The sequence below is a fragment of the Sorex araneus genome, chromosome 1, assembly GCF_027595985.1.
Source record: "Sorex araneus isolate mSorAra2 chromosome 1, mSorAra2.pri, whole genome shotgun sequence".
Lineage (NCBI taxonomy): Eukaryota > Metazoa > Chordata > Mammalia > Eulipotyphla > Soricidae > Sorex > Sorex araneus.
Window position 1 is genome coordinate 145,242,601 of NC_073302.1, and position 26,539 is coordinate 145,269,139.

General features: G+C 36.7%; 1 protein-coding gene across 1 annotated transcript in view; it reads right to left on the reverse strand.

Moving 5' to 3' along the window:
* ADAMTS6 (ADAM metallopeptidase with thrombospondin type 1 motif 6) overlaps positions 1-26,539 on the reverse strand; it is a 264,427-nt gene that overhangs the window by 213,768 nt on the left and 24,120 nt on the right. Inside the window, exons 5-7 of the mRNA XM_004608478.2 lie at positions 24,472-24,683; positions 23,735-23,818; positions 23,100-23,245 (exon numbers count right to left, since the gene is read on the reverse strand). Of these exons, the coding sequence (XP_004608535.1) occupies positions 23,100-23,245; positions 23,735-23,818; positions 24,472-24,683 (442 nt within the window). The remainder of the gene's footprint in view (positions 1-23,099; positions 23,246-23,734; positions 23,819-24,471; positions 24,684-26,539) is intronic.

Genomic DNA, 26,539 nt, shown 5'->3' on the forward strand with positions numbered 1-26,539 from the left:
AGCATCCCTGAATACCACCAGGAGTAATTCCTGAGTGCAGAGCCAGGAATAACCCTGAGCATTGCTGGGTGTGAACCAATAAATAAATAAATAAATAAATAAATACTAATTGCTGGTGCCCGCTCGAGCAAATCAATGAGCAACGGGATAACAGTGTTACAGTGATAGAATGAATAATGTATCCCAGGTATCCCTTCTATTCTGCTAAGTTTTATGAATATCAGGTTTCTTTTAGTATGCTAGTTAACAGCCCTAACGTACATTTCAAAATCAACTTACAGAACTGCATTTGCTTCTTTGTATCATGGGAAGAATTTTTTTTTTATTACCAATTTGTAAACCCTCTAACTGACCTTATAAGACCTAGCAACAGGCTTCCACTCATCTTAAAGAACCATTGCTAAAACTATAGACAAGCTCAGTAGGATGTCCTCTTACATGACCATGGTTTCTTTATTGGAACTCAGTGGTAAGCCTATATTTGTCAAAGTCTTTTTCCACTTCCAAGAATGAATAAATGAAACCTTGGCATGATACCTAAGCAAGATTACAAACCTTAACATAAATTGTCAGTCACAGATTTCCCAGGCATCTTTCTTCAATAGGGTAATGTTTTATCCAGGTTTTCCAGAAACATTTTCAATAACCAGCACTGCAGGATTTTTTTATAAGTAAATTTTTCCCATGTGGCTTATGTGTCCATTTATAAAAAGGATCAATATATAAGATAATATTAAAGAAAAAGAAATATTATTCATCATTCCTAATTAACTGGTGCAATTATATAATTCAATAGTGCTCTCTGTCCCCAAACAATATCATCAACTAATTTCTTCCATTTCTATTCCTGCAAGAAAAAAATAGCATTTGTAACCTGATTCCATAAGCTAAAAATAATTTTACAATAAAATCTTATCATTTTACACATTAGAATAATAAAGGAAAGGATTATTATGAGTATGAGGTGTAAAACTTCAGTGATCACTGAAGTTTCTTTTTTTTTTCTTTTTTGGGTCACACCTGGCGATACACAGGGGTTACTCCAACCCAGGTCTACCGCGTGCAGGGCAAAAGCCCTACCCACTGGGGCTGGAGTGATAGCACAGCGGGTAGGGCATTTGCCTTGCACGCGGCCGACCCGGGTTCGATTCCCAGCATCCCATATGGTCCCCTGAGCAACGCCAGGGGTGATTCCTGAGTGCAAAGCCAGGAGTAACCTCGTGCATTGCCAGGTGTGACCCAAAAAAGAAAAAAATAAAAGCCCTACCCGCTGTGCTATTGCTCCATCCCTGATCGCTGAAGTTTCTTAGTTATTTCACTAGTATTTTAGATTAATCTCATTTCTTCTCTAAACAATCATGTTTTCCTAGTGCCTCCACTACTCTGGGAACCTACTATAATTCAATCAAGAAATATACTGAGAAGCGGGAGAGATAGTTCAGCAGGGGTCAGTCACTTTTCCTGCATGTAGTGGATGTTGGTTCAGTCACCAGCACCACCTATGACACCCCCATCCCCAAGTACCACCAGAAGTGATCCTTGAGCACAGAGTCAAGCACTGAGCACTGAGCACCAATAGGTGTGCGGAAGGGAGGAAAGAAGGGAGGAAAGGAGGAAGGAAGGAAGGGAGGAAGGAAAGAAGGGAAGAAGGGAGGAAGGGAGGAAGGAAGGAAGGACATACTTTAATAGTCACAATACTAGATGGAATGTGACAAATTTGTTATAAAAAGGGTGTAGAGTTATGAGTAAATCCTGAGCACCACCAGATGAGACCCCAAAATATAAATTAAAAATAAATAATGACATTTATAGAATAATTGGAGATATGAACTTGATATATATAAAGAGAAACTTACATCTTAAAGAAATCCATATATATTCTTTTTATAAAGAATATCTATTATATGCAATCACTAAAAATGTATACTCAGGTGCATATGAAACATTTTCAAAAACAGATCATATATTGGAACACAAAAGAAGCCTTAACAAATATTTGAAGGTTCAAATCATATAAAGCATCTTTTTCAATCACAGTGGTGTAAGACAAGAAACCAACAATAGAAAGAACATGAGAAAAAACCTCAAATATATGGAGACTAAACATTCTCGTGGGTCAGGGAGAAATTTATAAAAATGTAAATATCTGTAGAACTACAAAAATGAATGAGAGATATCAGAGCCAGTCAGATTCAACCAAGGGATTTTCAAAGGGAAACTCATTACAATAGTTGCATATATGAATAAGCAAGAAGTCTTGGTCTCAAAAGCATTGTCTTTTCTCTTTTGAGTGTAATTCACTTACAGGCTTTTAAAAATGTCCTTTCTTTCAGCTCTCTTTGTCTATATTTTCTCTTACTTAGATCTTTCTACCCTAATGTCCTATTATCACTCTCACATTCTAAAGAAAGGAACTTTCTTACTTTTCCAGACCTGTTAATACAAGAATCATTCCCAATCCACAACTTGAAACTTGCTGTTATTTTTGTCACTGCTTTTTCTTAGTTCTCACACAGAATAGTATAGAGTTGTCTCTATGATATTTCTGCATAGTGATTTTCCAATTCTCTGACTCTATAGCACAAAATTTATGCCATTGATACATCTTTTAACAGGTCTATCTCTTTCTGGTTCAACTTAGTCATTATCATTTATATCTTCCTGAAAAATGATTTTTTTCTTACATATATTTTAAATTTTATTGTAACTAAGGAAATGTACTGACAATGGTGTTGACATTTATAGTCTTGGTGTGCACAGTTATCTCAGCTCATCACTACCCAAGATCCTACACCCACACCCCTGACTTCCCTATAGTCCCTCTATTCTCCACCCCAACCCAACCCCAAATGGTGTGTACTCTAGTACTCAGACTTTGTTATTAATTTATACCATCCATTCCTTTGTTTTGCTCCCCTACACATCATAGAGAAAACGATATTGGAGGGGGAGGATTGGTATTTTTATGGGTTGTTTTGTTTTTTGTTTTGTTTTGTTTTGTTTACTTGGTCAAATCTATGCTCAGGGCTTAGTCCTGGCTCTGTGCTCAGGATCATTCCTGACAGTGCTTGGAGAGTGATCCCAGTGAAGGGTAAATGCCTTACCCCCTGTAACTATCTCTACAGCCCCAAATGTGATTTATTTTTTTTGCTAAGGAAGTTAAAATTTAAAAAGTACAGGCATAGTTACATTATCAGGTCAGTAACAATCTCAAGACTTATCTAACTTTTACATAAGTAAACTAGACAGATGAATAAAATTAATACAAATGTTAAGAACATAAATAAATAATAAATAAAATGTTTCACTTTCTGTAAATTACAGATAGTGATGGATATAAACAAATAAAATATTTTTAAAACGAGGAAAATTCGCTAGACAGAAAAAAATGAACTTCTATAAAAGAAAAAATATGTAACTTTAAACAAAAACCTGGTGAATGATTTAAATGGAAGATTCATCAGAGCAAAAGAGAAACTTACAATCTTGTAGATGTGAATGTTTTACTCGAATGGCCACAAAAGCACAAATAGATAAATATTGTGCAGGGAAGAAGAATAGAAGAATAAACGGCTAAATGAGAAAGTTGAAGATATCAAAGAGACCCAAGATAGGGTCTTTTGGGGGAGATAGCTCAATGCACTGGAAAATATCTTTAAATACAGGAGCCCTGGGTTTGATCCCTAGCACCATGTGGTCTATGGAACATCACTGGGAGTGGTGGAACACCACCTCTGAGCACTGAGCTATGAGTGAAGCAGCACCAGAAACCAAGGGAGGGGAAAGAAGAGGGAAAGAGAGAGAGTGAAAGAAAGACCCAGAAGAGAATAGAAATGATTAAGGTGAAGTTATATTTGCAAACCTAATGCCTAAGAAACATCCAGCATTGATTAAAGATACAAATCTACAGGTAAAAAAGGATATAGCATTCTATGAAGAATTAATACCCACAAGTATGCTCCTTTAGAGATAATCAGAATGAAAAAGTGACAAATAAGAAGTCAAAAGGAGCTAGAAAGATATAACATACAGTCACACTCATATTGTGTGTAAAGGGTAGGGGGTGTCAGGGAACTGAACTATCTTATTCATGGATGCAGTAAGTTACTAAACTACTTCTCTAGCTCCTAACTTCACATGCCTTAGCAGCAACAGTGAAAGCTAAAATTCTATCTTCAAAATATTTAGAGAAAATTACAAATAATTCACCATTATGAACGCAGAAAATAAATCTTTCAAAAGTGGAACAAAATAGTTTCAGATAAACAATAAAGTTTACTAAAAACAGACTTTCCCTTTAAAATGTCTTAAAACAAAAATAAATAGAGCTACATTTAACTAAGAATCTTTTGCACTGCAAAATAAATGATGACTTGAATATATAGATACCCCACTAAATGGGAGAACTATTTGCACACAATAAATCAGATAAAGGAATGGGAGATTTATAAAGCATTCACGAAACTTGGCAATATAAAAACAAACTGTGGGCCAGAGAGATAGTGTAAAAGTTAAGCCTCTTGCTTTGCATGCAACAGACCCTGGTGCAAACCCCAGCACAACATATGATATGGTCCACTGAGTACCCCTTGGTGTGATCCAAAAACCAAACTAACAAACAACAAAAACAGTATCAAAAAAATTACTAGGGGGCTGGAGAGTAGTATAGTCAGTAGGGCATTTGCCTAGCATGTGGCCGAGCCAGGTTCAATCCCCAGCACCCCATAGGGCTTGCCAAGCACCACTAGAAGTAATTCCTGAGGACGGAGCCAGGAGTAACCCCTGGACATTGTTGGGTGTGGCCCCAAAGCCAAAACAATTTATTTTAAATGATGAGAGGAGATGAATAGATATTCCTCAAATAAGCTACAGAGACCCATAATAGGTATTTTTAAAAGTGTTTTTTTTATCACTAAACTCAGGGAAATGGCAAGTCAAAAGTACAATGAAATAATTCACATCAGTAAGAGTAGCTTTATTAGAAAGAGGCACCAGAGAAAGAAAGATAGTCCAGGAAGCAAGGAGAAAATGGTTACAGCTCAATTGCCACCTGAGTACAGAGGAGAGAACCATGAAGCCAGAACAGCATGAATTGTAGACCAAAGCATCGGATATTCAAATCTCCAAGACCCTCTGATGTACTTCTCTTAGTAAGGAAAGAGGGCTTGTAGTTACATATAATTGAATGTTACAACTAAACAGTAAACTCCAGAAACTTTAGCAGCATAGCATGACAAGTTATGTCCCTCCCACAATTTTTGCTGATCCAGGGAGAAGGGCTTAAGCAATAGGTTGCTATAGTGTTAAGCTACAAAGCCTTCACTGCTTATAGGTTTGCTCATGGATTGCAGTGAAAAAATATTATCACTGTATCACTGTCATCACTGTCATCCCATTGTTCATCAATTTGCTTGAGCGGGCTCCAGTAACATCTCCATTAGTTCTAGCCCTGAGATTTTAACAACCTCTCTTTACTCTTCCTTCCCAACGGAGTCCCATTGGTGACTCATTCAGGGTCAGGGGAATGAGACCCATCATTGTTACTGTTTTGGCATATCGAATATGCCACAGGGAGCTTACCAGGCTCTGCTGTGCAGGCAGGATACTCTCAGATACTAGACAATAAGAGGTCGTTTTTTGGTCTGTTGGCTAAGATCAAATGTAGTGCAAGAATAGTAAGGATGTAAAATAGATAAATAAATAAAAATAGTATGACACTAATATCCAATGCCAGGGAAAAAGGGCCAGGAGGACTGGTCAATGTTTGGTCAATGGTGTGGGAGATGGGTGGTAGTTAAGATAGAGGAAGATCCATTATGACAATATGGGTTGGAAATGATCACTGTGGACAAGAACTGAATGTTGAAAGCAGGTAAAAGAATATAGATGATAAACTTTCAGTATCTATATCATAAACCATAATGCCTGAAATGAGAGAGAGAAAGAGAAAGACAGTGAAAGAAGAGAAGTGCCTGCCATAGAGGCAGGTTGGGGTGGGGGGTAGCTTTGAATGGATGGGAGAAAACTGGGGACACTAGAGCTGGGAAATTACACTGGTGGAGGGATGGGTGTTGGAACATTGTATGACTGAAACACAATCATGAACAATTTTATAATGCTCTAACTCATGGTGATTCAATTTTTAAAAATTTAAAAATTAAAAACTTTAAAAAAAAAGAATAGTAAAGAAATGCAAATATCCAGGAGTCCAGAGAGCTCCCTCATAGATAAAAGAAGGACCCGTGTGGTCACCTATATCTGGGTACTCTGACCATCATTCAACAGCAGCAACCATAGAAGGCAGAGGGTAGCAGGGTGAGGTTCCACACCCTTAGAGATTCAGCTAAGTTCTTATCCAGAGTACACCATCTGCAGCAGTAGAAACTTTATGGCTGAGCATTAAATGAAGCATCAGAAACCAAAGGCATAGAGCTCACAACAGGCCTGCTAAGCTCACAACAGAAACAGCAAAGGATATCACATCCAGGATCATGTGTTCCACCTAGAGTGGGTGACTGAAGGAAAACCCTAACAGATCAACCCCAACCCTCGCTCCTCATAGAACTAAGGTCCTGGAAAACAAAACATATTCCTAAACCTAAAGCCACATGTTGTTCCTATGAGAACAACAAAGCAAACGTTAAAAAAAAAAAAGGCTAAATCCTATGACAGAATCAAGAGAGGAAAAAAAATTCTCAAGTATACATCTTAATAATATGGAAATGAGACACCTAGCAGACAATAGGTTTAAAATAAGTACTATAAAATAAAAATAAGTACTATAAGTACTATAAAGAAAATCAATGAGATACATCGAATATACACTAACATAAAATGAAGCATCAATGGAAAAAGGAAGGAAATACAGGAGCAGAAAGCATTTATCACCAAAGTTGAAGCTATTTAAAAAATCTCAGGGCTGGGGAGGTAGTACAAGGGTTAAGGTCCATGCCTTACATGTACACAAGCCAGGTTCAATCCCTAGTCCCACATGAGCTTCCCAAAGCATGGTGGCTGTGTGTGGCCTGTGGAGCACTGCAGGCACTGCAGGATGACCCCTGGCACTGCAGGATGTGAGTGACCTCTTTGGACCTTTGTGTCTACCTCATTGGCTTAGAACTGCTGGAAGTGGCCCCTGACTCCCTGAAAACCACTTAGGAGCCCCTCAATCTCTAGGTACTACCAAAAAGTTCCAGAGATGCGAAGTATGAAAAACACAATAGATAGAATAAAAACTTCCATGAAAGCACATAAAGCTGGATAGATATCACAATGAAGAAAAAAATTCTAGATATGAAAGTGTAGAAGTGAAAGAGGATAAATAAGACTTAGAGAAAATTAAGAAAAACTTTGTGAATTATCTAATGCCATTAAAAGAAGAAGTCTAAAGATATACCAGAAGTATACCAGAAGATGAGTTGGGTATACCAGAAGATGAGAAATAGAGAGAGAGAGAGAGAGCGAAAGAGAGAGTGAAAGAGAGAGGAAGAGAGAGAGAAAGAGAAACTGAAATCCTATTCAAAGAATAAAATCAGAGAACTCCCCAAACCTAAGGAAAGAACTAACTGGAGAAATCCAGAAAACTGATAGAACACCCACATTTTTGAAGGTCTTTTTTTCAGGAAACATCTGGTGATGCTCAGAAGTTATTCCTGCTCTGTACTTAGGAATTACTCCTGGCGGTACTCAGGGGACCATATGGGATGCCTGAGATCAAAATGGGTGGGCTTTGTACAAGGCAAGTGCCCTACCCACAGTATAATCATTCTGGTCCCCTAAAACACTCACATTTTAAATGCAAATTCAAAAAAACCTACGCCAAAACACTTTGTTTTATTGTTAAAGTATCAAAAATTAACAATAGAGAAAAATTATTAATGGCTGTTAAAGGATAAAGATGTGGCATACAGAATTACCCTAATCAGATTTCTCAGCAGAAACTATACAAAGTGAAAAAGAGTATAATGATATCCACAATTATAAAGGATAAAAACCACCAGCCAAGAATATCCTCTACCATATGAAATTTACACTCAAGCATGATGGAGAAATAAAGATTTCCCAGATAAATAAAAGCTAAGCTTAATACCACCAGACCTGCATTATAAGAAATATCGAGATGAAATTATTTTTATAGGAAAAGAAAAAAATACAAAACCTTGAGCATGATATAAAAATAACAGAGAATAAGAAACACAAATAAGAATGAAATGAGACAGGGATGGAGCGATAGTACAGAGGGTAGGGCATTTGACTTGCACACGGCCAACCCGGGTTCTATTCCCAGCACCCCATATGGTCCACCGAACACCGCCAGGAGTAATTCCTGAGTGAGGAGCCAGGAGTACCCTGAGCATCACCGGGAGTGACCCAAAAAGAAAAAAAAAAAGAATGAAATGAGACAACAATAAAACAATAAGAGATAGAAAGAATAAAGACAGAATTTGTTCTAAGATGGTGAATTTTTTTTTTTTTGGTTTTTGGGTCACACCCGGCGATGCACAGGGGTTACTCCTGGCTCTACACTCAGGAATTACTCCTCGCGGTGCTCAGGGGACCATATGGGATGCTGGGATTTGAACCCGGGTCGGCCGCGTGCAAGGCAAACGCCCTACCCGCTATGCTATCACTCCAGCCCCGTCTAAGATGGTGAATTAATACAGCATACTCACAAACACACTATCTTAGATACATAAAGATAATACAATACCCATGATACTACTAACTTTATAATAAAAATTAAGGTACTGATACAAGGGTCAGAGCTATAGAATATAGTATATGGATAAGTCACTTGCCTTGAACACAGCTGATCCAGTTTTAATTCTTGGCATAGTATAAAGTCCCCCAACCCTCTGTGATCACTGAGCACAGAGCCAGGAGTAAGCCCTGAGCATGACTAGGTATAGCCTAAGAGGCAAAAGAAAATGAGGAGAGGGGAAGAAACTGATAGAATCATCAACACGAAAAACTATCCAAATTAAAAAGCAGATAGGAACTCACAGAAAATAATTACCAGAAGTATAAGACATCCACAAAGCAAAACACCGAAGGGGAGAAATTAATCCCATATGTAAATAGTCACTTTATGTGTGCATACTAATATGTTGGTAGTATGAATTTACCAGCCAGAAGACACAGACTGGCTAAATAAATTAAAAAGAAAAGTATGTTTATGCTATGCATGCAAGACTCTCACATCAGAATGAGGGGCAGAAACTAGGTGTTTCAAACCTATATAGTAGAGAAAAGGGTAGAAATAGCTATCCTTATTTCTGATGAAACAGAAACAAAAGAGACAATAAAAGACATGGATTGATATTGTATGTTTATCAAAGAGTTTATTCATCAAGAATATATAGCTGTCTTTAATATGTATGCACCCAGTACAGGTATACCTAATTATAAAACACTTATTAATAGATGAAATACTAGAAATAGACAGCAACACCATAATCGTGGGGGACCATAACACATGACTTACATAAATGAGTACATCATCATTACATAAATGAGGACAGAAACTTAACAAGAAGACAATGACCTTTAATGAATAATGGAGCAGAGGGACTTAATAGACATATACAGAAATTTCTATCCCAAAAGAAATGAATATACATTATTGTCAAGTGCTTATGGAACATTCTCAAGGAGAGATCATATGTTGAGACACAAAACAAACCTCAAAAAATACAAGCAGATCAAAATCATACCAAGCATCCTTTCTGACCACAATGGTATGAAGCTAGAAATTAACCACAAAAAGAAAACTGGAAAAATCCCAAACATGTGGAAACTAAATAACATGCTTCTGAACAATTATTGGGTAAATGAAGAAATCAAAGAAGAAATAAAAATTATCTGGAGACCAACAGAAACTAAAAGATGAACTAGCAGATGTTATGAGATGCAGTAAACGTGGTACGAAGAGCAACACTGAGGGGCATAGAAATGGCTCTGTGGTGAAAACATTGGCCTTGCAGACCAAGGTCCCGAGTTCATTTACTCCACTGAGTGCAGAAGGGCCCTTGGGTCTACTGATTGGGACACCTGGACCACAACAGAGTGCATTCTCCAGCACTTCAAAGTCAGGTGTGTGCAAGCACTGCAATTAAAAGTGTGCAACCCAGCAAATGGTGCACCTCAAAAAAAATGTGAAACAGTCATGCACACAGCCACAACAAGCACTACAACTGAAATATACGTGGGCACAATTAAAATGCCAAGTATTACAACCAAGTCAAGTGTGTGAACCCCTGACAGGCACCACAGTCAAGTGAACAAGCATGGCAACCCAGGTGAAACCCCCAGGCACAACAATAATACCAACAACCGAAAGGAAGGGAAGGAAAGAAAAGAATTGGGGGGTTGGGGTCACATCTCAGTGGTGTTCAGGGGTTACTCCTAACTCTTCACTCTGGCCCCCCAAAATTATTTTTTTAAAAAGAAGAAATTTCACAGCAATGCAGGCCTACATAAATAAGAAATGCTTCAAGTAAACTTATATTGGGAGGAAACAGAAAAATAAAATGAAAAGTGAATAGAAGAAAACAATAAAAATTAAAGTGGAAATAAGTGAAATAAAAACCAACAAGATGACATAAAAATCTCAATAAAGCCAAATCTGCTCTTTGAAATAAAATACTAAATTAATAAGCTGTTGGCTAGGTTAACTGTGAAAAAATATAAAAATTCATAAGGAGCTGAGAAGATAGTACAGAAGGATGAAACACATGCCTTCCATGAAAGAGGCCCCAAATTCTATTCCTGGCATTGCATGACACTCATAGCACTCACTGCTAGAGTGGTTGTGGTGGTCCCCAGCATCACTGGGCCAACCAGTACCACATATTAAACAGACCAAAATGGTGGACCAAGCATCACCAGGAAAGGCCCAAGGTCAAGCACTGCTGTGGAAGACTTATAAAATAAAAGTAATTAGAAATAAAATAGGAAGTATAGCAAATAAGCAGAAACATGAACATTTACAAGAGATTACTATAAACATCTAAACGCAAACAAACTGGACATAATAAATGAACAAATATTTTTTGAATCATACATATAGTCTTTTGAGACTGAACCAGGAAGAAATAACAGCTTAAATAGACCAATCACAAGTACTAAGATCAAGATAGCAATCAAAAATCTCCCTAAAGAACAAAAACCCCGCACCAGATGGCTTCAATTGTGAATTTGACTAAACTTTCAAAGAAAATATATATCACCTACCCTTCTCAAACTCTTCCAAAAATCAAAGAGAAAGAAAACTCCCAAACATATTTTATGAGGCCAACATTTCCCTGATCCTAAAACCAGACAAGAACTGCACCAAAAAAGGAAACCATTGACCAATATCTCAAAGGAACATAGATGATAGATACAGTATTCCTCAACAAAATCTTGGCAAATTAAAGCCAGCATTAAAACAAAAGAATTATACACCATAACCAAATGGGATTCATTCCTGGGATGCAAGGATGGTTCAATGTATGCATATCAATTAATATAGCATACCACATCAACAAAAGGAAGGTTTAAAAAATACAAAATAATATCAATAGGGTTCTGAAAAGAGCACTTGACAAAATTTAATACCCATCGTCATTTTTTACAATTTCAGTAAATTGGTAATAGAAAGAATATACCACAACTATGCTATATGTTACCAACTTACAGCTAACATATATAATGGTGAAAAATTGAAATATTTCTCCTGAAGATCAGGAGCAAGACAGATATAACAAGGATATCCACCTCCATTTCTTGGCATTTAAGTTGATGTATTTATTTTTGTTTTGTTTTCTTTGTGTTTGAATTGAGTCCCCAAATACACATCTGAGTTTATAGTCCAGGAATTCATCACCTATAAGCATAGGTTATTCATTTTCTGACTCTAGATCTTTAATCAATTTCAAGTTAGTGTTTGTGAATAATGTGGGATGGTTATCTACCTTTCTCCCAACACTATTTTGGGGTGAGTTGGTCATTCAGTTTCTCTAATACTATTTGTTAAATAGGTTTTACTTTCCCACTGAATGATCTTAGTTCCTTTGTTATAAATTAAAAGTTCATATATTTATGAGTTGATTTCTGGGCTCTTATTCTAGGGAATTTTGGTTCATTTTTCATCCAATACTGTCGCTACAATAGTGTTTTGATTACTGATGTTTTATGGTATAATTTGAAGTCAGGAGGAATGATGTCTCTATTTTCCTCCTTTTCTTTTATGATTGTTTTGAATGTTTGTGGGTTTGGGGATTCTAAATAAATCCTAGAACTATTTGATAAGAATTATACTTATTCTATAAATTTCTAGAGAAAACATGGACATTTGAACAATACTAATTCTTCTAATCCTTGAACACAGGATATTTTTTCCGTTTCCTGTATCTTTTTCTTTTCTTTTTTTCTTTTTTAACAATTCTTACAGGTTTCCACATATAAGTTTTTCAGTCCCTTCATTAAATGTACTCTGAGTTATTTTATCCTTCTTGGTGCAGCTGTAAAAGGGATTTTTAAATTTTTCAAATTTGAAAAAAAATTATTTATTTTACAAGAGTTAAATGTTTACAAGTTTTAAGATAAAATGCCTTGCCTCCCTCTACCACTGTTCTTACAACCTTTTCCCATCCACTTTCCTTTCCCCTCACCCCTCAGTAACCTCAGTTCTGTTATCAGAATTAAAGAGTTTATTGTCCTTGGACACTGTCTATTCCCATGCCTGTACTTTTTGTTTTGTTTTGATTTGTCTTGTCTTAGGGACCACACCTGGTAATGCTCAGAGGTTATTCCTGGCTCTGTGTTCTCACCCTCCAGCTCATCACCCCCTGGCAGTACTGGGAGTACCACATGGAATACTGGGAATTGAACCTAGGTAGGTCACATCCAAGGCAAGCACCTACATGCTGAACAATCATCCTGGCTCCTATTCCCTTGCATTTTATAAATACAGAACCAATGAGTCAGATTATCCACTTTCTCTTTCTGACTTATTTCACTAAAGATGACGCCCTCTAGTTTTAAAATGCTCGTATTTTCTTATAGATGAGTAGTATTTCATTACGTATTGTCACTGTCACTGTCATCCACGCTCATCAATTTGCTCGAGCAGGCACCAGTAACATCTCCATTTTGAGACTTGTTGTTACTGTTTTTGGCATATTGAATATGCCACAGGTAGCTTACCAGGCTCTGCCGTCTTCATTATGTATTATACCACAATATTTCATTTGTTTTGTTTTAGGGTTACACCAGCAGTGCTCAGAGCTTACTTCTGTCTCTGTGCTCAGGGACCACTCTGGGCAGGGTTTGGGTGACCATATGCAATGCCAGGGATTGAACCTGGGTCCACCGCATTCAGGGCAAGTGCTTTACTGCTGTACATATACCAGCACATATACCATAATTTCTTTATGCACTCATCTGTCGTTGGGCATGTTTTTTCCCAGATGAAAATAGGTTTGAACACTCTCTTTTAAAATTGGTATTTTTGCAGTCTTGAGAGATGCCAAGGAGAGGAAAAGTTGCACTATATGATCACTCTATTTTTAAATTTTTTTGAAGTTTTCCAAACTCTTTTCCATAGATACCATCAACAATAAGTGAGGGTTCCTCGGTTCCTCTTTCTCTACATGCCTGCTAGCTCTTGGTGTTTGGGCCCTTTTTTTTTTTTTTTTTTTTTTTTTTTGCTTTTTAGGTCACAGCTGGCAATGCACAGGGATTACTCCTGGCTCTGCACTCAGGAATTACCCCTGGCAGTGCTCAGGGTATCATATGGGATGCTGGGAATAGAACCCGGGTCGGCCGCGTGCAAGGCAAACGCCCTACACGCTGTGCTATCACTCCAGCCCCTGTTTTGGCCCATTTAATACAGGCCGTTCTCATTGGTGTGAGGCAATATCTTGTTATTTGACTTGCATTTTCCTGATAATCAGGGAAAGTGTACTTGTTCATCATCTGTATGTCCTCTTTGGAAAAGAGTCTATTTTGGCTCTTCTTCCTATTTTTTGAGGCGGTTGTTTGTTATTTTGTTGATGACTTTCACAAATGCTTATATACCTTAGATATTAGCCCTTTATCAGACAGGGGATGTGCAAATATTTTCTCTCATTCGGTAGGGTGTCTCTGTATTTTTAATAATATTTTCACAGTGCAAAACACTTTGGTCTCATGTTGTCCCAATTGTTTATTTTTATTTTGTTTTCCTTGCCAACGAAGTTGAATCGTTAAAGATGCCTCTGAAGTCAATATCATGGACTGTTTTGCATATTTTCTTAGCTGTATTTTATGGTTTGGGACCTAAGGTCCAAGTCTTTAAGGGTTGTTCTAATTTCACAGGACTCTTTTGAGCAATGTGCTTTGAAAAGACATGGCAAACTATTTGTCCAAGACTGTGCATGGTGCCTGATGTACACAACAAATCATTAAAACAGCACTCCAAAGAATCAAATTCTGACCAACTGAATAACTGCCTAGAAAAATAAAATAGTTGTACGAATACAAATATATATAGTAGCCAAGAGGTTAATAAGATAATGTCTGGTATCTAACTTAATCTTATCAATCATTTCATTTTCCTATACCTTAGTTTCTTCATCTATAAATTGAGAAAATAACAAATTATCTCATGCAGTTATGACTATGTGTGTTGTACCTAATAAACCATTGCATAAGTATACTTATAAAAGCAATATAGAGACTAAATTTACTATTTATTCCTTAGAGTTGTTTATCATGACACATTTTTCTTTGATTTAACTATTAAGTGATGATTACTACAAATAAAGTAGTTTTAGTTAAGGAGTGCTCAAATAAAGCTTACTAAATTGCATGTATTTTGTCAACTTCGTTATTGCAGAAAAAATATTTTCTTTTAAATCAATGTTTAAACATAGATCATGCATGCTAGTTGTGCCTATTGCCTAAGTGTAACTGTCAATGCTAACTGTTTCGTTCTTTTTGGACAGCTGGGCAGACTGATCAATGGTCAGAGCTTAGCCGTAACTCTGTGCTAAGGGATCACTCCTGACAGTGCTCAGAGGGCCCATGTGCAGTGCTGGGCTCAGTTGCATGCAAGGCAAGTGAATTAGCACCTGTATTATCTCTCTACCCTGTCTTTCATTTTTTTTTTTTTTTTTTTTTGCTTTTTGGGTCACACCTGGCAATGCACAGGGGTTACTCCTGGCTCTGCACTCAGGAATCACCCCTGGCGGTGCTCAGGGGACCATATGGGATGCTGGGATTTGAACCCGGGTCAGCAGAGTGCAAGGCAAACGCCCTACCCGCTGTGCTATCACTCCAGCCCCCTGTCTTTCATTCTTAATTGTATCAGATTGCACAAGAAATGAAAGTCCAGTTTGTCCTAATTATCCACTGATAGAGGAACAACAACCACTTTAAAATGTTAAAATATAAAAATCAATTCACCTCCAATCTGATTTCAAAGCTCTTCCATTGACTACAAACCTGGTATATTCTTTACTAGCATACTAATAGTTCATTAAAAAAATTAAACTGGAACTCCATAAGAATTTTTTTAAAACCGGGGACTGGAGCGATAGCACAGCGGGTAGGGCGTTTGCCTTGCACGCGACCAACCCGGGTTCTATTCCCAGCATCCCATATGGTCCCCTGAGCACCGCCAGGAGTAATTCCTGATTGTAGGGCCAGGAGTAACCCCTGTGCATCGCCAAGTGTGACCCAAAAAGCAAAAAAAATAATAATAATTTTTAAAAATCCATACATAAATAAATCTTAACAAACAATACTTAATTTTCCTTACCTCCATTTTAATATATAATAATGTAGCTAATACATGATTCCTATGTGTTCTTTGAGAAAAAAAACTTTCAACACCACATAATACAGGTGAACTTTTAGCAAGAAAACATTTCTACAGCTACTTGTAGTCTCTCCAAACTTGAAAATTAGTTATCCTTGAAAATTCTAATCCTCTTCAAATCCAGCAGCATCAAAGCAAATAGTTATGATCCCTTAAGAGGATAAATATGCCCATTTTAATTAAAGATTAAGTTATGTGACTTGGTATGCAATCTTTGTGTTTGTATTTTGAGATGTTTTATATCCTGTGATTTCCATTAATGAAAACTTTTAATAGAAGTATAACTATTAAGGAATACCTACTAACAGGCAATCTTAAAAGGTGTACCTTGAATTTTCAAGAATTTAGACTATTAAAGAAAATTAAGTACTAATACATGCTATAACATGGATGAACCTTGGAAAAATTATGCAGCATACAAGAGAAAAACACATATTGTCTGACTTTATCCCTTTGCAAAGACTCTATAGTGACAGAAAGTAGATTAATAATTGCCTAAATCTAGCCATGAATGGGATTGTTAAGGAAAAATGGGAATAATTTCCTTGGAAGTGAATAAAAATGTTGTTATATTGGTTAGGGTGTTAGTTGGCACCATTCTATGAATAGGCTAAAAACCACTTAATTGTGCACATTTAATGGGTAAGTTATATGATCTGGGAATTTATCACAATAAGGCTGTCATTAAAACAAAACAAAAACATACATCATATTTTTATTTTAAATATATATATACTATGACACAGATACCTTAGAGATCAAAAACAGTTCAAAACTTGGCAGGAAAAAAAGCCATGAAACATGCTTTAGAATGTTCATGTTAATTGCTTGGTATTGTTGCAAGCACATTCCAGTTCACCAAATTCCAGGTGGTTTGTAGACTATGCTAAATTTCTCAATTGTTTTTATTACACACATGCAAAAAAAAGAAATTGGTTTGACTTTAAATTTTAGAGACTGAGCCAGAGAGATCAAACAGAGGTAGGGCAAGTGCCTTGTCCATACCCAACCAAGTTGCTCACCCCTTTTGCCAAGGGTGTTCCCTTTCAGTAAGCTTTGAGCACAGCCAGGTGTAGTCCAAAAAACAAACAAACAAAAAACTTAAATTTGTAGTGACTATTTCCTTACTTTGTTTGCAAAAATAAACTATTTAAATAAATGTGTCAGATTACAGACTAATTGTTCTAAGTATAATTTATGTTTCTAAAAATGTGATTATTTATTGGCTTTGCCACGCCTGGTGGTACTCAGGGTGTACTCTTGGCTCTGTGCTCAGGGATCACTCCTGGAAAGCTTCAGGGATCATACGCAATGCTGGGGATTGAACCTGGTCAGGCTTTGGTCCCAACTGTGTAACTCTTTAAAGATTGTAGCCACATTCCTGTTTACCTTCTTAAATTCTTTGTGTTCATTTATTTGATGATCAATTCACAATAAATACTTATATCATATTTGTACCCATTTTTCTGGCAGAGGGGAGGAAGTGAGGGAGAAGGCAAGTTGTCTCCCAAGTGGTGGTCAGGAGGCCCTGGACCCCTCTTGATGATTCCTGCCACCCAGGTGAGCAGTTCAATATGAGGCTCTGAGGATGCAGTTCTGTTCATGCCTTGCCATACTGGGGATTACCTAGGTTATTCTTCGAAGTGCTCAGAGTACCTCTTACACCACATCTAGTGACATTCCAAGGCTGTACCCAGCGTAGCTCAGGGGACTATATGGAATAAGGGAGCAAACTGAGGGGCGCCATAATCAAGGCATGTGCTGTAACTCCTATACTTATTATCTCTCCAGCTTCACATTATATACTCTAGCAGATATGACTTTATTGTCCAGTAGCTACCAGTGGAGTATTTGATATGCCAAAAACAGTGACAAGTTTCACAATGGAGATGTTACTGGTGCCCGCTCGAGCAAATCGATGAACAACAGGATGACAGTGACAGTGACATACATGAAACATTTTAATTAGCTAATGCTGGGTGATATGTGATAGATAATATATTTACATATCAAAATGAATGTAAATGCATAAAATTTAAATGCATATATAAAACAGTATTAATGTTTTGACATTAATTGATTAATTGATATATTGATATTGGATAATACCATTACATTTATAATTTTTTATGTAGTCACAAGGTTTAGCTTATTTATTTATGGGGTTATACCCAATAATGCTCAGGAGTTACTCCTAGCTCTGCACTCAGGAATTACTTGGGGGACCATATGGAATGCCAGGAATTAAACCCAGGTCAGATACATTCAAGGCAAGCACTCTACTTGCTGTGCTATACCTCTGGCCCTAGTTTATTACCCACTTAAATCAATAAAATGAAACAATGAAATATAATTTAATCAGGAATATAATATTTTGAATTTTCATAATTTTTTTCAAAAATGACAATTATTAAGTACTACAATTTCAAAAAGTCTCTGCTTAAAACATTTATATCCCCAGGACAAAATCTGGTCCACTGGGGATAAACACACATTGATTTTTCTCTGGATTTCTCAAAAAAGCTGTTATGCTTTCTCCCTAGTGAGCTGACATTTCAAATAAACATAAATCATGATCTTGCCTCTAAACAGTTGAGTCACAAACTTAATTTATTAATAAGTGCTGAAATTTTGAACGTTAACATGAAAGCATATATGAAATTCTCATAATTATTTTTACTGAAAGTAGCAGTATGATTAAAACATGTCACACAAGTCAATCGGTTGGGGTGGGAGATGTGTGCTGATAGTTGATAAAGGAGCAAGCATGATAACTTCCCAGTACCTGCATTGCAAACAATAATGCCCATAAGTAAAGAAAGTATAGGGAAAATTGTCTGCCATGCAGGTAGGGGGAGGGTGAGAGAGTGGGGTTATACTGGGGATATTGTTGGTGGGAAATGTGCACTGGTGGAGGGATGGGTGTTTGATCATTGTGTGATTGCAACTCAGACATAAAAGCTTGTCACTATCTCACGGTGAGTCAATAAAACTTTTTTAAAAGATTAAAAAAATTATATAAGAAAGTGTCAAATACTGGTGATTTAAACTTCATCACAATGCATAATCATCCCAACAACAATAAAACCTGAATTCTAGAAATGGTATTTTCATTTAAATAACTTACTGTGGCCTTAAAAATGAAATGATAATTGTAGGCTTTTAGACTAAAAGAGATTTTATGAACACTACAAATGTTATTCTATGCTATCCCAACAAGTGATTTTTCTAACCTTTAGTACCCACACCCAATCTAAAATGACTTGAGGTAGAAATCAAGCAAGAAATTATAACGGCAAAAAAGTAAAAAAAAAAAAAAAAAAGCCCACGAACGGCTCCTCCGCTCTGGGATCAGCCATGATCCCAGAGAACACACAAACCAATTTCAGAACCCAGCAACTTCTAGCACAAATGTTCCTAGACTGTGAACTAAGCCACAGCCCCGTGCCACCCTGGGAGGGAAAGGGTTTTTGTCCCTTGGCCTTTCCCATTTCCGGCAGCATGGCGACTGCCATCTTTCAGAGCCTATCAGACACAGGTACGAGTTCGCTGTGACGGGGCATGCAGGGGAATCTCGGGATGGTGGGGCAGAAACTGCGCTGCTCCCCGCCCAGATGAGACCCCAAGCTGCTGTCCACGAATGGCTCCTCCACTCCTGAACGGCCATGATCCCAGAGGCACACAAACCATCTCGGAATACAGCGGCTGCCGGCTGATAGCCCTCATGACTTAATTACTAAAATACCAGAAATCCAAAACGGCACGGTCACTATTGCAGCCACGTGACATCATATGCTCTTCTTTATCAGCAATAGAAAACAAATTATCAAATGATGCCTTTCAGCAGATCTGATTGTTAGAGGGAAATTCCAAATAATAATGGTGGGTTTTCTGTCAAAACATTGAATGTAATCAAAGTAAAGTGAAAATCATCTGCCGCACAGGCAGGGTGGGGGGTGAGAGGGGGGTATACTGGGGTTCTTGGTGGTGGAACATGTGCACTGGTGAAGGGATGGGTGTTTGATCATTGTATGACTGAGACTTAAAACTGAAAGCATTGTAATTGTTCTCACATATATAATAGATAATAGATATATATGTTGAATAATATATATTCAACAATATAATAATATATATTCAATAATATCTATTGAAAAAAATTTTTTAATCTGAACCAATTCATGGTGGAATATGTGCACTGGTGAAGGGATGGGTGTTCGAGCATTGTATAACTGAGACTTAAGCCTAAAAGCTTTGTAACTTTCCACATGTTGATTCAATAAAATAAAAAACTAAATAAGTAAAATAAAATCTAAAAAAATAAAGAATTGAACAATAAAATGCAAAAATAAATATCTGAACCAATTCAGAGTAACAGATCAGAGAACTAAATGATTGAGCCACTACAAAGAGAGGGTAACTAATTGCGCACATGTATTTCACTTCTCTACTGCTTATAAATATACAATCTTGGTAAACTGTCATTTCATACAAAAGTTAAAAAATCAAAGTACATACAGTAGTGAAAATATAAAACCTCAGGAGACTACTGGGAATTATCATTTGAAGAAGGGAGCGCATATAAATTTAAATACAGAAGCAAATTTAAATGTCCGTGATTATTTTATCATATATAACCTTAGTGATTTCATTCACACTAACCACATTCATATATATTTTTATACAAAGGTTTTTGTATTTGCACAATACCTAGTGTATGTGTATACATTTCCCATAGTGCTCAGGGGATGATATAGTACCCAGAATTGAACCCAGGCCTCCTACATGCTAAGCATGCACTCCAAACCATTGAGATAACTCTCTGGCCCACACTTTTGAACTTCTGTAATATATTTAAGGATCTATTCCAGACTTTCAATTTTGTGGAACTGTAGACTCCATCAAACTGACATGTCAATACATATGACGATAAAAACATACAAAAAGCATTCAACATAATTTCTATTCAACAAACATTCCATTAGAAACTTTTTGGTTTTTAATGATACCAGGTATCATTACACTGATGTCAAATAAATTAAATCTAAAATAAGTGTACAAGTCCTAACAGACTATGCAGCTGTTAGGAAAAATGAAGTCATAAAATTTTCTTATACATGGATGGACGTGAAAAGTATCATGCTAAATGAAATGAGTCAGAGGGAGAAAGACACACATAGAATGAGACAAACACAGAATGATTGCACTTGGGGCTAGAGCGGTAGTACAGCGGGTAGGGCGTTTGCCTTGCATGCGGCCGACCCGGGATCAATTCAGCATCCCATATGGTCCCCTGAGCACCGCCAGGGGTAATTCCTGAGTGCAAAGCCAGGAGTAACCCCTGTGCATTGCCGGGTCTGACCCAAAAAGCAAAAAAAGCAAAAAAAAAAATAGAAAAAATAATGATTGTACTCATATGCAGAATATTTAAATATATATATACATATATATATATATATATAAGTGAATAATACCCAGAGACAGTAGATGCCAGGAGGACTGGTCCATGATAGGAAGCTTGCCACAAAAGGGTAGGGGGAGTGTAGTTAGGACAGATGATGATAATTGGTTTTTTGTTTTTTGGTTTTTGGTTTTTTTTTTCTTTTTGGGTCACACCTAGCGATGCTCAGGGGTTACTCCTGGCTTTGCACTCAGGAATCACCCCTAGCGGTGCTCAGGGGACCATATGGGATGCTGGGAATCGAACCCGGGTCGGCCGTGTGCAAGGCAAACACTCTACCCGCTGTGCTATTGCTCCAACCCCAACAATGATAATTGGAAATGATCGCTCTGGACAAAAACTGAGTGCTGAAAGGAGGTGAAGTGATATGGAAAATATCCTTTCAGTAATAGTATTGTAGACCATAGTGCCTAAAAGAAAAACAGGAGAGAGAGATAGAGAGAGACAGAGACAGAGATGAGATGAGAGAGATGTGTCTGCCATAGAGTCAGGCTGCAGGCATGAGCAGGGCAAGGTGGATGGACGGGAAACTGGGGACATTGGTGGCAGGAAATGTGATCTGATGAAGGAATGGTTTTTGGAACATTGTATGACTGAAGCTCAACCATAAACAACTTTGTACTTTGTAAATCACTTAGAAATACAAGTGTATTTCCAAGTGATTCCATTTTCAAAAAATTTTAAGTGAACTTGTTTTAAAGAGTAAACTAACAAATTTTAACTCTACAAAACGGGAAAACTTTAAAACTAACTTAACATTATATTTATCTATTTTGAATTTATGACCCCAAATGCTTGATACTCTCTCCATAGAGCTTACTGCAGATAGATATACCATAGGTGAAGTATGCATTAAATACTAACTTGCATTTGGAAAGAAATAATGAAAAAAATTAAGGTTATTCCATTTAGCCAAAATAGAACAAAGTTTCCATTTTTCTTATTATTCACTTATTAAATTATTTCACTTTCACTTTTAAAACACTAAAGAGAGGCAAATAAAAACACATATTTAAATCATTTAAACATATTTCCAGTTAATGTATGAATCTTAATTTGGTTTTCTTTAATCAGTAAAAGACACAAATATGTATTGTATTATCATCAAGTAATAATTGTATATGAGAGATAAACTATCTGATGTATTACAGAAAATTTGCATCTTTATTCTTATATTTCTTAGTTTAAATGCTCTTTAAGCAAATTGTGCAATTCCTGATCTCCTTCCTTGATTATTCAGATAGGTAAGGATAATTAATGTTATAATCATCTCCAACCTAGACTGATGACTATTTCATTTTCTTCAAGTTCATTCTGCGGGTTGGAGCAAATGGATAGGACACTTGCCTTGCAGGTTGCAAACTGGGTTTGATCCCTCATACCATTTATAGTCATCTAAGCACTGCCAGGAGTGAGCCCTGAGCACAGAGCCAGAAGTATATCCTGAGCACCACCAGATGTGGCCGCCAAACAAAAAAGTTCATTCTGATACTCTAAATTTTTGCTTTTACTGTGTATCTTGTTCAACCAACAAATCATACATCTAGAATGAATTTTCCTATAAACAGCATAGTAAAGAAAAGATAGTTATTAAATTCTAAATCAACTCTAACTCTTGTCTTTGTTTGACTCAGTTAATGTAAACAATAATAGTATATCATATTCTTTTCAGTAATGAACAATAAATTACTATTTCAGTCCCTCTATATTCATTATCTAAAAAAATGCTTAAGATAAAGTAAAATATAGTTACATCAAACACAACAAAGGAAAAATACTTGCAACAAACCATACCTAGTAATAAGAACCGCATTATCGTGGTGGGCAATCCCATTTTCTGGAATGGTGTTTCCATCACTTTGGTGAGAGAGAATGGACTTCTGCCATTTACAGAAGCTATCGAGGGACTTGTCTGCATGGTGGTTTATCTCCAAGTTTGGCTGCAATACAACATGCATACCAGGAATGTTCCAAACAAATTACTAAGGTCAGTTGTTAAAATTTCTGAAGACTAGAGTGGAACTATAATTGGAATCAGTGATTTCTAGGAAAAAAACTCTTGCCAATTTTTAACTATGTAATGTCTGACCTAGAGTTAGTTTAGTTTGTTAATTAATAGTCTTACCAATTCTAATTCCAGTTAATATGAATATATGTGATCATCAGCATATAAAACCAACCAAAAACCATTACTTCCAGGTTCTCCATGCAAATACACATTTTTATACTGAAACATATAGCTAATATCCATAGCAGCTTTAAGATGATATGAAGTATACAAGTATATTTAAAATTTGTCTAAAAATTAAAGGTTAGAACCAAAACTTGTATTCAACTACAACTTCTGTTAAAAGGCAGTAATAAAATATATTACAGTATGTAATTCTAAAGACTGTTAAGATATTTAGATTTTATAAACTAATTCTTACCTGGTCTTCTGTGAGAACAATTAAGCGGGCCACTATAATATTCACAACGTTTCCAAGACTGGAATCACGGTAAAGTTTGGCAACCTGACCTCCAGAAAATAAGAAAAGACACAAAGTCAGACAAAAATCATAGGTTGATTATTTGCTATAATTTTTAAGAGGGTAAAACAATTTTCATGAACATAATCACTGTGTATATGAAAAGGTATTTTAAAATCCCAAATTCTTTATAAATCTACCCTCACAATGTTTCAGTGAAAAGTTTACATCTACTAAAAAAATATTTTCTCCTACAGATCAACTAAATACAGTAATTGAGAGGGTTAGCTAAAATCTCAGTTAAGAAAATCGCTTAAACAAGATTCAACATGACCCATTTTAAAAGATCAGATAATCTGAAGATGAACTGTAAGGTTAGTTTTAAATTTATTTTCTATGGAGCTGAAATATTAATATAGATCAAATTAATAGATCAAATATTTCTCATTTTAAATGACTAAGACACTTTTTTGCTTTTGGTCCATTTGTGTTGCCAGGGATGGAACCCAGGCATTTGCAAGACTATAAGTTGCCAGGGATGGAACCTCTCACATTTGCAAGATTAAAGTTACCACTAGGCCACATTACCAGTCCTAGATGAGTAAATTATTTAAGTTATTACTTCACAATAAAAATCCATGACCTTTATTTTTAAAAAACTATCAAATAAGAATATTATATAGAGAGATCAAACTTACAATATTCATCACACTCAAAATGTAATGTTCAATGTCTTTGCGGCCATGGTAGCCCACCATCATTTTGTCTGCCACTACTAATGTCTCCACAAACCGCTCAATGCTTACTGATCTCTTCTGTCTGTTGTAGATATGTGTGTCATTAATTGGAAATGAAGGAGGAAAAGAAGATGTGCCATTCAGCCACCAAGATTTGTCACTTCTTATGAGGTCTGCAATAAAAGCAATCAAGCATTTCAGGTAGGTTTTTTTTCTTAATTTGGAAAATAAAGTTCTTTAATCTTTTGAAATAATTTTATTATCCAAATAAAATAAACAAAATGCCATTCATCTAATCATGCAAATAAAATTAAGGCTACCAGCTACTTAATTAAAAGCAATATTCAATGACCATTTCATATCATTCCAATAAGTCTTAATAAGGAAAAGTCAATTAATTTATATATTATGCTTGACTCAAGCAGAAATACTCTCAACTTTTGTAACTTCTTTAGTCTTGTTCTTTGAAAACTTACATTGGGGACCAGAGAAAGAGGATAGTTTGTAAGGTGTGTGAGTAGCTGACTGGGGTTGGATCCCAGGCACCCCATCTAGTCCCCAGAAGTCTTCCTGGTCCCCTGAGGGCAGAGGAATAAGCCCTGAGACCTCTGAGTGTGGCCAAAAAAATCCAGATATAAATATAAAAATTACATTGGTAGAAATGAGAAATTTTAAGAAATAAAAGATGGAAATGACTGTAAGAGTCATTGGCCAGGGGAAAATAAAAGAAAAGAATCATTGGCCAAGGGAGCAGAGTCATAGTATAGGGATACAGTGAGGCTGACCCATATTCTGTCCCCCCAGCATCCCATATGGTCCCCCAGCTACCCACTGCCAGCAACACCAGGTGTGGCCCCAAAACAAACAAACAAAATAGGAATCATTGGTCAAATGCTGCAGGTGGATAGATAGATAGGGGGTCCAGGTAATGAGCTTTTGGAAAAATAATAAAACTAAAGAAGAAATTGCTCACCTCTGAGCAGCCCAAAGGCAGGTGAAACACCTTCCTTTAAGATGCAAATCCCAAGTTCTTTGGAGATGCAGTAACTAAGGTACCACACACATGCAGAAACTAACATGGCACCATCCTGAGAAGGCTGGACCTCCTCAGAAAAGAAGAAACTAGAAGAGTCTAAAGGTCATGGTAAGAATATGAGAGGAAACAGGCTCTAGAGATAGTACAGCACATCTGCCTTACACGAGCTGACCTGGGTTGGATTCAAAAACAGGAGCTTGGTTTTCGGGTTACCTGTAGCTGCTTAGCAAACCACTCCCCAAACTTAGTGATTTACAACTTAGTATTGGGTTTACAAGCTGGAGCAGTTAAGGTTCTTGTCTCGCATACAGCTGACCCAGGTTAAATCAATGATATCCTCATAGGGTCCCCCATACCTCGCCAGGAGTGAACCCTGACTACAGTGAGAAGTAAGTCCTGAGCACTACCTGAGGTGGCCTAAATCCATAAATGAAAAAAGAAGAATGTGAAAGGACCATCAAGAATCCAAAGTTTTCCCTGTGATAACACTCAGATTATCTTTCACGTATACAGAGAACTCCAGACCAAGACCATTTGGGAAATTATATATAAAGCCTATCTTTTTTCCCCCTCTGGAGAACCAAAAGTTCTTTATTGAACACTATTTCTCTCTTCCTCTTCCTCACGTTTCTTTAAATTTCTTTCAATAAAAACAATTTTTTTTACTAAAAAAAATGTAGCACTGTCATAGTACTGTCGTCCAGTTTCTCATTGATTTGCTCAAGCGGGCACCAGTAACATCTCCATTGTGAGACTTGTTGTTACTGTTTTTAGCATATTGAATACGCCACAGGTAGCTTGCCAGGCTCTGCCGTGCAGGTGGGATACTCTCAGTAGCTTACCGGGCTCTCTGAGAGGGACAGAGGAATCGAACCCGGGTCAACCGCATGCAAAGCAAATGCCTTACTTGCTGTGCTAATGCTCCAGTTGTCAACAGTGCTATGACTAAATTATTAGTGAGAAAAAAATGATAAAAACTACATTTCTTTTTTG